Below are 16,144 nucleotides of genomic sequence, written 5' to 3'. Positions count from 1 at the left end.
TTTTTGCCTCCTCGATCTCAGCCGAAAGGTCGAAGCCTCGGGCATGGATCTCTTCGAGGGACTCCCTTCGAGACAACCACCTCATATATTTAGCATTGGTCTTCAGGCAGGCCTCGACTACTTCGACATCGGCCTTGTACAAGTCCACCATCTTTTCGGCATCGGCGGAGGTTGTGTCCAACTTGGACTTTGTTGCTTCGTATTCCTTATTAAGGGCGTCCCGTTCTTCTAGAGTCGAGCTCAGTTGTGCTCGAAGATCGTCATTCAGCTAGGACAGCTTGTCGGCTTTCTCCTTCGCCACCCAAAGTTGAACCTCTACTGATGCTAATTGTGCTAGGGCGGTTTCCTTCTCTGAAGCCATCTGGTCCATTCTGCTTTTCTACCCATCAGCCATGGCTTGGACCTTGTTCATTTCAACTCAGAGTTGGGCGATCAGGTCGATCTTCTACTGGACCTGCGAGGTTTAGTCGTTAGTCGCCGTGACTAGTTCCTCATTTCTAACTTCAAATACCTTTACCTTTTTGAACAGGTCGGTATGTTCGCGCTTCAGGGTTAAAGCTTCCTTCTGAACCCTATCCAGCTTAGCTTGAAGGTCCTTGATGGCCCCATCTTGTTGCTCGCTGAGGAGCTTGTACATATCTCTTTTTTGAGCCTGCTCCTTGACCTCGAGCTCGAGTTGATTGACCTCGACCCAGTACCATAGGAAGCTCTCATGATGAAGTACCGAAGCCTGCAAAATAGTGAAAGACATAAGAAATATCAAAACCTAAGTAAAGTTCAAGAAGACATAATGATGTCTTACCCGGTTCAGCGCCTGCTGCGCCACATTGAAAAGGCACGACACATTCACCTCGTTCATTTTTGCCTGGTCCTCCTCGGTCATCAGGCATCAAAGATAGCTGGATATTCCCACGGGAGAAGACAGAACCCGGACATCCTCTAGGACAGTAAGAATAACTGATCTATTGCGAACGAGGTACACACTCGGAGTGGGGAACTGATTAATCAATTTTGGGCTCGAATTCGGCCTGCCAGATTTCGAACATGTATTCTTCTTTGGGACTTCCAGGTTACCCAGCCCGGAAAAATCTTCCAAAGTGGACGAGTCCACACCGTCAAAGAAAGAATGAAGGGGATCGTTCGCACCGTGAACCACTTCATTGGACTTCTCTTTCCCTGCTTGAGCATCATCGAGCATGGACTCGGTGTAAGAGGGCGTCCCCATAATTTCTATTACGTCGGGTGCTTCTTTCGGAGCGGAGCCGTTGTCTCGGGAGGGTCTCAGCCCCCGTCTCCATCTCAACCTCTCGAGTTAAAGGGAGGTCGATCTCATGTCCTGCCCCCTCGGTTGTGGCCTGCTCCCCGGCGAGGGGCAATCCGTGGGCAATAAAAATATCGTCTTCTTCAGACTCATCCCTGAGCTGAAGAAGCGAATCGGAGTCCGGTGCCCGAGTGCTGGAACTCTCTTGGGCTTGCGAGCCACTCTTTTCTTTGGTTTTACCTCAGAGCTCGGGGAGACTGAAGCCTTTCTTTTCTTCTTCTTCTTTTCCCCCACGGCAGCCCCGAGCTGTCTCGTGACGGAGGGATCAACAGATAAGGACACGTCCTCGTCCCCTTCCAAAGGCCTATGTTCGGTGGTCTTAGGCAAACCTACAAAAGAAGGAAGAAAGGTCAGTATGATGTAAGTTAAAAGCATGATAATAACTATTCAGAGGTGGACTTTAACATGAGAACGAGACTCCCATTTGAACTTCAAAAGCTTGAGCCATGAGCTCTCGGAGTACGACATCTGCTTACAGATGCCTTTGATCCACTCCTTGAGCTGAGGGATAGCATTTGGAACCCGGCAACAATTGCACAACCACAAATATGTATGATAAGAAAGAAAATGAAGAAAAATCAATAATTAAGGAGAGGCTGCACTTACGAGATGCATTCTATTTCTCGGGGAATGGCATGAACTCGGGAGGGATCAAGTCTTCGGTCTTCACCCGAACGAAGCGTCCCTGCCAGCCTCGGTTCGATCATCGTCAATGCTGGAAAAGGGACCCTTGCTAGCCCAACGGGTAAGCTTGATTAGTCCCCCTCAAAAAATTTGGGGACTGTATAGACGAAGCAGGTGGTCGATGGTGAACCGATGAGACTCAGTGTTATTCACAAAATAACAGAGGAGGATCACGATCCTCCGTAAAGACGGGTGGACCTGCCCAAGGCACACCTTATATCTCTTGCAAAATCCAAAATAACTGGGTTTACCGGGCCTAGTGTGAAGTGGTAAGTGTAAACACTTAATACCCCTCTATGGGGGTAGTAATAGCGTCCTCGGACCCGAGGACTACTACGTCCTTGCCTTCCCATTTACAGTCCTCTCGGACCACAGGAAGGACGTCTTCGGTAACGTAGCATATGTACCTTGATGCTCATCCACCCTGGTCCTGTTTGGATGAGGGTTTCTCGACCTTGAAGTCGTCTGCAATTGAGCAGCCCCTGGGAATAAACATTTTCAAGGGGGCTCGGGGACCGGTTCGATGGCAGCCACTTCGGGAGCATCCGTCTCAAGGACAACTATTTCAGTAGCGACCATCTCGGTATCAACGGTCGGTTGGAAAGATAAAGAGGTAGCCTGTTGAAGAACTAATTTAGACGTTTTAGCCATTTCTATCTGAAAAAGTTTGAAAATTTGAAGAAAAAGGAACAAGTTTGGAGGATGAAGAGATAAGTATGATGATTTGAGGAAAATCTGGGTAAGAACCTGGAAATAACTACGAAAGTTTAAAGAACAAGGATGAAGATATGAAGGTTTGAAGAAAGTTTATGATAGCTTGAGAGTTCGAAGGTAGAAGCTTGATCGGAAAGTGGAAAAATAACAAAGGATAGAAGCTTTTATAGAGGAAGTTCGTGTCGCTTCGCATTCAGAGGCAACTAGCCGATGGTTGACACGTGTCCGAAGTCACAACGACGCGACTGATGGGATGTTTCGACTTTTTTGTCGTTTCTGTTGTAATGTACGGAGGAAGGAACCAATGAACATCTATCATTTCTCATCGTTTTGGCGAACGTACTCTCTGAGAAACGAGGGGACTATCTGTATATGGGTAAAATCGGGGTTAATGAGTACCTCGATTTCCTGGTGGGGCAAACGAAGCAAGGGCATAACTGCAAGGAATCATAATTGAAGTTGGGAGCCTCCCGTATCAAGGCCCGAACAAAAGACCTGCCTTCAGAGCCATCGAGACCATGCCCCCGGGCCCGATTTGAGCTCCGAGACCTCGGAAAGCATTGCCAAGCGTCCGCACACGATTAACAGAAGGTCGTGATATCCGTGCCTGACCGGATATCACGGTGTGAATCTCGACCGATATCGGCAGTAGATCAGTATTAGTGAAAAGGAAGTTCTTTACATTTCTTAGAATTGTATTTAGGGTAAAATTCCCCTACTATATAAATGGGAGGTTTATTATTCAATGGACTCCCCGTAACAGGCATACCAAGGCAATATACATCGGTTTTCTTTGTTTCTAAAAGCTATTCAAAGTTCTTACCTTTTCTCAGTAGTTCTTCATAAGTGTTGGCTCCGAACTGAAGGCAGGCTACTTGTTAAACTTTTAACCGAGCCCGGACTCAATATCACTGCTGGTTTGGCTGTTTATTCTATCTTTTATTTGCTTATCTAACGCCATAAATCACTTGTATTGAATTAATCCGCATATCCTTAAAATCGGGTATAAATTTAATTGTTATCCATTTTTAAGGATAAACAGAGTTCATTTGAACTTTATTTTTCTGGTTTATACTTTGAACAACCGAAACTCATATATTTATTTTCCTATTGAATCGGTTAGGATTCTTCAATTGGAAATCCTTGGGGGGAGGGGAGGGAGCAATTTTATATGCTTATGAAGGATAAAAGGAAGACTGCTTGGTCGTGAAATTCATGTGAAATTCATTGTTTCTTACGATTCCCTTCCTCTTTTTATGTTTTCTATAGCGGTCACTCTATTTAAGAGAAAATATTTAAAGAAAGCTACAAAATAGTTGTTTTCCTGGTTAACTAGTCATTGGTCTTTGACACCAAAGAAAGTCGAGAAGGTTGGGATGCAAGGTGGTTGTCTCTCAAGCAACTGTGGTGATTCATGGGGCGGTGGTATTCTTGAATGATGTCTATCCGAATCGAAGTAGCACTTCTCAAATCAGGCTAGGCCTCTCCAGCTGAGCTGGGCGCCGGGGCCCACTTGTTTCTCGAGAAGAGATGGAAAACATGATCAATATCATTTGATTGAATAGTTGAACCGGCCCCTTGTTGTTGGAAAATATCCTCCACTTCAATTGGTATTTTTCACGAAAAGCAAACATGAGATAAGTAATTCAGTATTTCACTAAGATTTCGAATAGCGGTCCTGAATTCAAGTTGATTCAGACCTCTCTATAAGTTATTCACACGTGAGAAGATAATACTTAGTAAAATTAACATCTTTGATCTGGAAATTGAGTCTTTGAATCCAAACAAAATACTCCAGCAATTAAATAAGCATCAACTTTATCATCTGTGATTGGACGTCTGATGTTTCCTTAATTCACGCAATACTCAAATCTTATGGACAGTGATGCGTGGTGAAATTACTCTTTGAGATAGTGATAATTTTAAATTATTGTAAGTTAATTAGGTTATTAAGCAACTAATCCTTTTCAACTTTGAGGTGATTTCAGAGAACCGAAAGTGATGAAGCTTTGGGGAAAAAAGCAAAAAACTATTAACTCGAAAAGTTTATCATTACTGATTGTTAGTGCTTCACAAAAGGCATTCAAAAGACTCATTCAAAAAGGGTTTCTCTATTTTTAAATAAGTAATGTTGCATATAACGAAATTACAATAAAATTGGTTAATAAGACAATATTAGTTTACAAGATCAATTGGTGTGATGACAGTGAGGCAAAAAAGAACATATGGAAAATCTTCAAGAAATAATCGAAGTGAAGGGACTTTGAACAAGTCATAAAGGGTGAAATATTTGGTCATTAGTTTCCTTTTAGATAAAGATAAACTTTCAATTTAAAACCATTTGAAATAAGAAATATACAATGAAATAAACAGATCTTTTATATATTAAGCAAGTAAGTATATTTGGCAAGAGTATATCCTTCACCTCATATACAGATTTAGGAGTAGAGAAAGGTAGGGATAATAAAGGGGTTTCTTATGACATGGGCCTTTAGCACAAGTTTTGGACCTAAACATCTCATACACCTTATATATTTATATATATTTATAGCCTTTTTGGATATAGCCCATCTTTACATCATTTACTATGAAAACAAAGCATTTTTCAAACTACTTTTGGACTGGAAAGAAGATGGAAAGGAATAGTCTAATTGTAGATATAGTCCATTTAAAACTCTGGAATGAGATGCATTCCTTCCCTTCCAATTTATGAGATATATTTTTGTTGTTCATCAAAAAGAGGACACATTTAAAATATTTGAAATCAATTTAACTTCAGTCTTTTTATTTTACCCATTACCCTTAATGAGAAGCTTGTATAGTCATACAACTGCTATGAAATATTAATACAAATATTATAATATATTTAAAATTATAAATTGTAAAAAATGAGGAAACTTTCTTAAACTTTATGCCGACCTATCACATATTGAAATGGAGGGAGTATATGATTAATTAGATATTCAAGTAAGTGGTGGCCAAGGACTTAATAAGGTGGTCCAAATAATTTTACCAAATAACTTAAATGGGATATTGTTGCTTTTTCATAATGAATCTCACTCAAATCTCATGGCTTTAAGCTTTGCATGCACATGACACTTGCCTTTGAACAATCGTTTTTATTGATAAGGATTCCTTGTTCTAGCTTTTCTTATAAGAAATTAAGCCCCACATAAAGCTATCATCCTCTTCTTCATGAGTTGTAAGTGATAGGGTTTGCCTCCTTCCCCACATCTCCCTCTATTTCATTTTTTGGGGGTCATATAGCAATAGCACCCTAACTTTTTTATACTTTTGTCTAATATTGCAATCATGTAACCTAACTTTTGAAACTCGTTGGACCTAATTCAAGCCTATGTACTCTTTTTACCTTGTTTTTTTTTTTTTTTTTGCATCGTGTAGTTTTTATTTTAGAACGATAAACTCACTTGTTACCTGGTTATTTTCTTTTTTCGTTATAGTTTATAATATTTAAATTTGTTCAGAGTTTGATCGAGTTTAAGTGAATGCCCATTTGACAAGAAATTGTATGTTTAAGTTTTCAAAAAGTTTATATAGGTTTATCATCTTTTTCATGTTACAACTACACTTTATAATAAATATAATTACTTGTATTTGACTTTTAAGAAAAGTAGTTTCTCGGCACGTGCGCTGCACGAGTATGCCGAGCCATATAGTACATGACTAACAAGTGATTGCCCACATTATAGTAGTAATTGTGCTTTTACAAATTTTTTATCGTCCCTAAATTTTTTTAAAAACAAATACTAAGAAAAACAAGAAAATTTAGAGTTTACTTTTTCAACTCTGAAAACCAACGTGAACAATAAATAATAAACTACAAGTTATCATCTTCTTGAACATTCTAATGCGTTAAAACTCAAAGTCAGTGTCACTTATCTTGCCATCTTATTTCTAGTTCAATTTTCTCCAAATACTATTTTTGTTTGATTTTATTTCAAACTTTATTGATTTGACAATTAAAAAAAAGGACGTACAAAATTGAGCAGACGAAACAAGAAGTTTAACTACTCATCAACAAGAGGCGAAACTTCTTTTAGGTTCAATAATGTCTATATGTAATAGTTTTCAATAATACAATAATTTGTACAGTACATAGTGATAGTAGTCATAAATGTGTCCGAATGACAAACATTATTGACATGACTAAAAGAAAATATGACAAACGTTCATTCTTAGGTCTCAATCGAGACCTGACTCATCGCTAGTTGTTCTCTACCAATGTAAAGGTAAAAAACACTTACTCTTATTGATTTATTTGCGTAAATCAAATAATATAACTTTAAAATAAAATAAAAATATATTAAGTGATTAAAATCTCTATATTAGACACATATTTTCTATTTATTGATCTATGTGTATAGGGTAAAATATGCTACGACAAGTGGCCGCTTACAAGAATGACACGTGGAACTGAAGGCAATTATCCCGTTTGGTATCGGAATGAATGGCACTCATAAATAGGCAATAAATACCCTCCGCCCGGTGGCATTAATGAAGAATATTCCACAGTATTGAGTGTACTGCCCGTTACAAAGGATTTGTCATTTATGCTCACCGTTACACATTCGTCAATGACCCTCATTGACATTAAAGAAGTGCACGATCCTAGGACCGTGTTCCCTAGTCATAGCTATAAATAGTGAGCTCTGTTATCATTGTAAAGGACATGAATTTTCTGGCAAATTGATACTATAATCTATTCAAAGCTCTATACAATTTTATCCTCTTGTTTTTTATTTTAATTACTGTTGTGCCCGGAGGCCTTGCTGCCGGGATCATTATTTCTGCTATTTCGTCTTTATTATATCAAGGCTAAGTGTTACATATTTCTTCAATTATCTTATTATTTTAGGCGCCCACCGTGGGGCCTAGACACCCGTGTAATTAAATTGATCCTTGCCTTTTTTACTAACGTGTTTTTATTATTTGTCTTAGAAAAAAATCATAAGAAATGGCAGATAATGATGTTAACAACACACACAATCCTGAGGTTCGAGGAGACCAACCTCATTTCGAGGATTCAATCAGTGACACCCACAATGAGGGGAACGATGCCACGGTGGTACATGACAGGCGATATCCGCGACATGTTCAGGAGGCAACTCCCGATGACGCTGAAGAGGAACATGTTGTGGATGCGGTAAGGGTCCAACAAGAACAACAAGCGATCATTCTAGGCCACCTCACACGACAGGATAAGGTTATGACAGAGTTGAAGTAGGAGCTATCGGGAGCTTCCAATAACGCGAATAGACGAGATCCAGTTTTTTCCGGCGCTCTCACAAATTAAACAACGCAGAGGGTCGATAACAACACCCCAAGGGGAGAGGTTGGTTCCGATGGAGCTAGGGGAGTGGATCCCGCCCCAATAACGAAAACGATCCCTTCAAGAATAAACTTTTACGGTTTATGAGAGAGGTGAACGCCCGCATGGACCAAATCCCGGGCGCACCACCGGTGCTGAAAGGACCGGACTTAAAGAAGTATGATTAGTTGTCGTACAAGCCTCCCGCGGCACCAGAATTAATCCCGAAACGGTTTAAAATGCCTAGCGTGCCAAAGTATGATGGAACTTCTAACCCTCGGGAGCATATTACCAGCTATACAACAGCGGTGAAGGGGAATGATTTAGCTCCTCACTACATTGAATCTGTTTTGCTGAAGAAATTTGGAGAGACTCTCACGGGAGGAGCTTTGACGTGGTATTCACCGTTACTCGAGGATTCCATAAATTCTTTTGAGATGCTTGCAGATTCTTTTATTAAGGCTCATGCCGGGGACAGAAAGGTGCAGGCCCGAAAGAACGACATATTCAGAATTTCTCAAGGAGAATCCGAGTTGATGCGAGAGTTCGTTACCCGGTTCCAAAAAGAGAGGATGTTGCTCCCAGGTGTTCCATACGAATGGGCGGCTGAAGCATTCACCAAAGGACTGGATCTGAGAAGTTCAGATGCTTCCCGAAAACTGAAGGATAGTTTGCTTGAGTTCCAAGCAACTATTTGGGCGGATGTCCACAACCGGTACGAGTCAAAGATAAGGATCAAAGATGATCAGGTCGGTTTCCGGTCGTCGGCAAAGGGACGGGAGAAGAATAAAGAAAAATCAAAAGACGACTTCGACACGGACAGACGGTCTTCGAGGGGCCGATTTTTGCCCTACGAATGGAACGAAGGCCGCGACAGAGGTTTCTGATCAGTAGATAGATTCGCTATCAACAGAAGGTCTGATCGCGGTTGGAACAATAGATCATTGCAGGACAAGGAAACGCCAGGTACACGGGATCCTTCCTACCCCAGGCTATCAGAATACAATTTTAATGTCAGCGTAGTAAAGTTGGTATCAGCTATGAGAAACATCAAAGAAGCATGGTTTCCGAAGCCGATGAGATCCAATCCCAGCCAGAGGGATCCCAACTTGTGGTGTGAATACCACGAAACGAATGGACACCAGACTGGGGACTGCCGACATCTCCAGGAAAAAGTGGCGACACTGTTGAAGAATGGTCATCTTAGAGAAATCTTGAGTGACCGGGCGAAGAACAATTATGGTCGCAACCGGGACAACGCGTAACCCTCGAAAGCAGGGGAAGATCCCCCGTGCCAGACGATCAACATGATCTTCGGGGGGAACGAGAACAACAGGGTCACCTTTTCGGCAGTAAAAAAAATGAAAGTATCAATAACCCATAGCAAGAGACTCCGGGAAGTTGCCGAAGACGATATCACTTTCACGAAGGAGGATGCAGATGGATTGCTGATTACGCCCAACTCTAGTCCTAAAAAGGATAAGCGGTAGCTGCAAATATTATCCGGTTTATAAGTCCGGAGTCGAATCCCACAGAAAACTAAGGCTTAGCTACAGTTGTTCACTATTACCAAGAATACAAGCTTGAACAATTTCTAACTTATAGATATTAAGATTCTTGTGTTTAACTAACTAACTAACAAATTAATATAATAAATTAACACTAAAGATACTACAGGTTGGAGAAAAGATTAAGGAGGTCTAGAGTTATGATTTCCCCAATTGTTGGAATCCTTCCCGCTATGTCTTCTATAATTTCGCCTAAGTATTCTCTACCGATCATGAGCGCTCTGCGTGTTGTAATTCCCTCCCGAGTAATTACGATAATTTACTAGACATACTGTCCCGAGTTACGCTAGCTGGCTTTAATTACAACTCACTTAGATCGCACCCAAGGTTCCGTTATCCCTAATCCCACCTTTAAACCCTTGGTTATTGATTCCTCACATACGTCGGGAGTGATGTTGTTCAACAACTACCTAAATATGCACTCTCTCCCGAGTAATACATACTAAATAGGCACAGCTAATTGAGGGCCCTTCAATCAACCACAAGAATAATATAGTTGAACAAATAGAGAAAATACTACGGCTCAATTATATAAAAACATAACAAGAATTTATCCTACAAAAGGTTCCATCAAAACCCTAGATAACAAATTAGCTATTCATAATAGTATGTAAAACTACAATACTAAAAGTCATAACCAACAATGAAAAATAGGAAAAGGAAGGAAAAACTCGTAGAAGAATTCCCCGCCTTGCTCCTATTGTGTCTCTGCCTCCTTAGGTCGAATCTGTGTCGAAAATTGGTCTCCTCCCCTCAAAATACCGTTTTTCCATGTATATATACCAAGTAGGTTCGAGCCCAAATAATTATACCTTCTCCTACGCGAAAAAGGACAATTTTATAGGCCTGGACGTCCGCGGCCACAGTAAGGGCGCGGTACAGGCGCGGTACTTTCCTAGTGTACTGCCTCAGTCCGTGTTAGGTCCGCGGTCGCGGTTTCGACCGTATTTTTCACCCTGTTCAGTTTGGAATTTGTAAAAACGTAAAATATAAAAGTTGTAGCCCTTTGAGTTAGCTTTCCAACTATATATTGTGGGGGCCAAATGGTGTTCTGAGCGAAAAGTTATGTGTATTTTACTAGACAGTGCGCAATATGCCTACTCGATTCTTCGTTTTGTTGCTCTATCATCCGTTAATCCCCGAATATGATCCCGGCTTAATTCCTTGCGCTTTTACTCAGACTTCAAAGCTCCAAATTGCTTGAATTCATTCCATAACATCTACATAGGAATCACCCCTACAAGGCATAAAATACACAATTAGTGCAAGACACTAGCGATTAAAGCTCAAAATCAATTAAAGTACAGTAAATTTGAGTGTAATAAGCAACTAAAAAATACGTAATTATAGCCTATCATCAACAGGCTAAAAGCAAAAAAAAAAAGAAAAACCTAATATTTATGTAATTTGGATATGATATGAGAAAGGGACATAAAGATGAGCCAAGGGTAGCAAACTAATATATATATATATATATATATATAAGTTTGNGGCTTAACTATAGTTGTTCACTGTCACCAAGAATACAAGCTTGAACAATTCCTAACTTATAGATATTAAGATTCTTGTGTTTAACTAACTAACTAACAAATTAATATAATAAATTAACACTAAAGATACTACAGGTTGGAGAAAAGATTAAGGAGGTCTAGAGTTATGATTTCTCAAATTGTCTGGAATCCTTCCCGCTATGTCTTCTATAATTTCGCCTAAGTATTCTCTACCGATCATGAGCGTTCTACGTGTTGTAATTCTATCCCGAGTAATTACGACAATTTACTAGACATACTCTCCCAAGTTACGCTAGTTGGCTTTAATTACAGCTCACTTAGATTGCACCCAAGGTTTCGTTATCCCTAATCCCACCTTTAAACCCTTGGTTATTGATGCCTCACATACGTCGGGAGTGATGTTGTTCAACAACTACCTAAATATGCACTCTCTCCCGAGTAATACATACTAAATAGGCACAGCTAATTGAGGGCCCTTCAATCAACCACAAGAATAATATAGTTGAACAAATAGAGAAAATACTACGGCTCAATTATATAAAAACATAACAAGAATTTATCCTTCAAAAGGTTCCATCAAAACCCTAGATAACAAATTAGCTATTCATAATAGTATGTAAAACTACAATACTAAAAGTCATAACCAACAATGAAAAATAGGAAAAGGAAGGAAAAACTCGTAGAAGAATTGCCCGCCTTGCTCCTATTGTGTCTCTGCCTCCTTAGGTCGAATCTGTGTCTCAAATCTGTCCAACCTCCTCAAAATACCGTTTTCCCATGTATATATACCAAGTAGGGTTGGGCCCAAACAATTATACCTTCTCCAATGTCCAAAAGGACAAGTTTCCAGGCCTGGACTAGCGTGGGTGCGCTAGTGGCCGCGCATATTAACAAGTGCACTGCCTCAGTCCGTGACCAGGTCCGCAATCGCGGTTTCGACCGCGTTTTTCACCCTGTTCCTTTTGGAATTTCGAAAAACGTCAAACATGAAAGTTGTAGCCCTTTGAGTTATCTTTCCAACCATATATTGTGGAACCCAAATGGAGTTCTGAGCAAAAAGGTATGTGCATTTTACTAGACAGTGCATAATATGCCTACTCGATTCTTCGTTTGTTCTAACTATCATCCGTTAACCCCCGAACACGATCCCGGCTTAATTCCTTGAGATTTTAGTCAGACTTCAAAGCTCTAAATCACTTGAATTTATTCCATAACGTCTACATAGCTCGGAATCACTCCTACAAGGTATAAAACACACAATTAGTGCAAGACACTAGCGATTAAAGCTCAAACTCAATTAAAATGCAGTAAATTTGAGTGTAATAAGCGACTAAAATAAACAATTATAGCCTATCATTAATTGCTGCTACTGCACAATGACGCACTGGTAATTTCTTTAAATGTGCTAGGCTTTAAAATTAAAGGTGTTCTAATGGATCCAGGAAGTTCGGCCAATATCATACAATGGAGAGTATTGGAGCAAGCTAAACTCACCGGAAGCATTATTCCGGCCACAAAACTACTCGCCGGATTCAACCTCGCGAGCGTGACAACCCGAGGAGAGATTTTGTTGCCCACGAACGCCGAAGGAGTGATGAAAACAACTCTTTTTGAAGTGGTAGATGGTGATATGGGGTATAATATTATTCTGCGAAGACCATGGTTGCACGAGATGAGAGCTGTACCGTCAACGTATCATCAATTACTGAAATTTAGAACGCCCGAATGAGTTAAAAAGATAAGGGGTGCCCAACCGGCGACAAGGGATATGAATGCAATTTCGGTCTCTAGTAGCAAAGGAAAGGAACATACAACATAACAACTACAGGAACCGGAGCCCGCTCAAGAATCAGATGAAGTTAGCCCGAGGGTAGAAGCGTCGGAATCCTATCAGGTGCCAAGGTATTTCCAGGTACGAGAAGATGATGCAGCAAAATCCACGGCGGAAGAGCTCAAGCAAGTTACATTGTTCGAAGAGTTCTTAGAAAGGAAATTCCACTTGGGGATAGGACTGCACCCCGAGCTCAGGTCTGGCTTTAATAAATTTCTTAAATCTAATGCCGATTGTTTTGCATAGTCGCATGCGGATATGACAGATATCTCGACGGAGGTAGCCGTACAAAAGTTAAGTTTGGATCCCAACATATCCCCCGTAAGACAGAAGAAGCGCCCTATTGCGGAGGCCAGGAATAAATTTGTCAAAGAAGAGGTAACTCGCTTACTTGATACCGGTACGATCCGAGAGGTAAAGTATCTAGACTGGCTAGCTAATGTAGTCGTAGATCCTAAGAAAAACAATAAATTTTGCATGTGTGTAGATTATTAGGACTTGAATAAGGCGTGCCCGAAAGACTCGTTCCCACTGCCAAATATCGATCAAATGATTGATGCGATAGCCGAACACGAGCTAATGAGTTTCCTCGATGCATAATCCAGGTACAACCAAATTAAGATGAACCCGAAATATCAGGAAAAGTCTTCATTCATAACGAATTTTGACACATATTACTATAATGTGACGCCCTTCAGTTGAAGAACGCCGGAACCACTTATCAGCGGCTCGTAAACAAGATGTTTGAAAAAAAATAGGAAAAACTATGGAAGTTTATATAGACGATATGCTCGTTAAGTATTTGAATGCAGGTGATCACTTTAAGCATCTGTAAGAAACCTTTGACATCCTAATGAAGCATAACATGAAGCTTAACCCCGAGAAATGCGCGTTCTGGGTCAGCTCTGGCAAGTTCCTAAGATTTTTGGTATCGTAAAGGGGGATTGAGGTAAACCCCGATAAGACCAAGGCCATCGAAGACATCTTGGACCAGCTGTCTAGCGTGAAAGAAGTCTAAAGGCTCACGGGGAGATTGGCAGCTTCAAGCAGGTTAATTTCCCGGTCATCAGAAAAATGTCACCATTTCTTCACACTACTTAAAAAGAAAAACAACTTCGAATGGACTCTGGAGTGCAAGCAGGCTTTGACAGATTTGAAAAGGTACTTGACAAGCCCTCCGTTACTTTCAAAACCAAAGGAAGGTGAAACACTATTAGTCTACCTCGTAGTCTCGGAAGTAGGGGTAAGTGCAGTTGTAGTCCGTGAGGACGAAGGTACGCAATATCCCATTATTTATGTTAGTAAAATTTTAACGGGAGCATAAACTCGCTACCCACATTTGGAGAAGCTAGCCTTAGCTCTCGTAGTCGCCTCCCGGATGAATCCCTTTCCACCTCTCTAGCTCCGCCCCTGGATGCAACTGCTAACATTTAGAATTAGAACAACTAAACATTCAGGACACTAATTTGAGCAACCATGAGTTTGTAACTTGACAACCTCAACCAGGGGCGGATCTAGCCTTAAGCTTGTAGCTTTTTCCCAAACCATGTATTTATGTTAAAAAATTCACTTAATATCTATAACGGGAGCATAAACTCGCTCCACTTCTGGCTCTCTGATTCTGACTACCACTGAGGGCGGTAAATCGACCGCTGCCGCGCTAAAGCTACCGCTGCCGCACTAAATCACCGCGGGCAGCGGTGACTTGTTAAGCCCAAAACACACTCTTTGAACTTTGCCACCGCTGAGAGCGAAATCAAGACCGCCTCAGCGGTGGACTCTCCGCGTCCACATTTGTTTTTTCGCTGTCAGCGCTCTTTTGAGTTAGCTTTGAACTTGTGCAGGTTTCACTCCTTTTTTGAGCTGGTTATGACTTCCTTGTCTCTTTTTGACCAAACACTGCAATCAAGCACAATAAGTTAGCTTTAGGGAATACTTGTACACACTTTTAATTTAAAACCTAAGCAAAAAGGAACATAAAATAGGCTAGAATCCCTAGTTATCAGAGCACTGCCACCGGCTCCCGGTACGGTAAGATTTGTTTTGATTTTGACTGACTATTTTTCTAAGTCGGTGGAAGCAAATCCTTATTACAAGATCAGCTCACGCGAGGTGGTGGATTTCTTGTGGGGAAAACATAATTTGCAGGTTTGGAATACCATAAGAGATGGCATGCGATAATGGATCGCGGTTTATCGGTGCAAAAATCACAAAGTTCCTCGAAGATTTGAAAATAAAGAGGATCACATCTTCACCCTACCATCCAAGCGCAAATGGTCAAGCGGAGTCAACGATCAAAGTGATTATACAAAACCTCAAGAGAAGGTTGGAAGCGGATAAAGGTAGATGGCCCGAAGAACTATCCGGAGTTCTATGGGCATACCGAACAACGGCCAAATCAAGCACAGTAGAAACTCCTTTTTCCCTTGTGTACAGTGCAGAAGTCTTAATCCCGGTGAAAGTAGGGAACCCACTTTGAGATATTTCCAAGAAATGAAGAGTCAAACAATGAAGCAATGTTAGTAAACTTGGAGCTACTCAATGAGCACAAGGACTTGGCGCATGTAAGAATGGCAGCCCAAAACAGAGAATAGAACGATATTATAATCGAAGAGACAACCTCCGTTATTTCAAAGTAGGAGACTTGGTCCTAAGGAAAGTAACGCAAAACACCCAGGAGCTCAATGTACGGAAGCTAGGTCCAACATGGGAAGGCCCCTACCGGATTTCAACTGTCACCGGGAAAGGTTCGTATGAATTGGAGAATCAAGATGGATAAAAGTTGCCCAGCAACTGGAACGTGGCACACCTCAAAATATATTATTGCTGATAAACATCACCTGAACTGAAAGTATGTGTTGCACTCTTTTTCTCCTCGTCCAGTTTTTGTCCCAATTGGGTTTTCCTAGCAAAGTTTTTAATGAAGCAGCAACGAAAAGCATACTACGAGAAAATTTTCAACGGCAGCAACAAGACCTTTAATAACAAGGTACACAAGCGAAGAACCACGTGGACGGTTAGATAATCGTTCGCTCGATAGTAAAATTCCAACTGAGAAATTAAATTTGCTATCGGACAAAGGTTAGCCGACCGTTCACAAGTGCAAACCATCAAAGGATTATTAGATAGTCCTTTGCTCGATAGCATAAATTCCTAAGGGGAAGCAAAGTTTGTTACCGAGCATAA

At 40.8% G+C, this 16,144-nt stretch overlaps 2 protein-coding genes across 2 annotated transcripts; both read left to right on the top strand.

Annotated features, from left to right (window-relative positions):
• The first annotated feature begins 8,287 nt into the window (after positions 1 to 8,287).
• On the top strand, positions 8,288 to 9,313 carry LOC109214250. Its single transcript, XM_019378145.1, has 2 exons — positions 8,288 to 8,874; positions 8,962 to 9,313. Exons 1-2 carry the CDS (start codon positions 8,288 to 8,290, stop codon positions 9,311 to 9,313), a joined length of 939 nt encoding a protein of 312 aa, XP_019233690.1.
• A 3,246-nt stretch (positions 9,314 to 12,559) lies between these two features.
• On the top strand, positions 12,560 to 13,155 carry LOC109214249 (the record flags this gene model as incomplete). Its single annotated transcript, XM_019378144.1, has 2 exons — positions 12,560 to 12,808; positions 12,956 to 13,155. Coding segments are annotated over exons 1-2 (449 nt in total), but the record flags the coding sequence as incomplete, so codon positions are not given.
• Positions 13,156 to 16,144: the final 2,989 nt, after the last annotated feature.

This window comes from Nicotiana attenuata, unplaced genomic scaffold, assembly GCF_001879085.1.
Source record: "Nicotiana attenuata strain UT unplaced genomic scaffold, NIATTr2, whole genome shotgun sequence".
Classification (NCBI taxonomy): domain Eukaryota; kingdom Viridiplantae; phylum Streptophyta; class Magnoliopsida; order Solanales; family Solanaceae; genus Nicotiana; species Nicotiana attenuata.
Note: the sequence above shows the minus strand (reverse complement) of the source record. Positions and strands in the feature narration are given on the sequence as shown.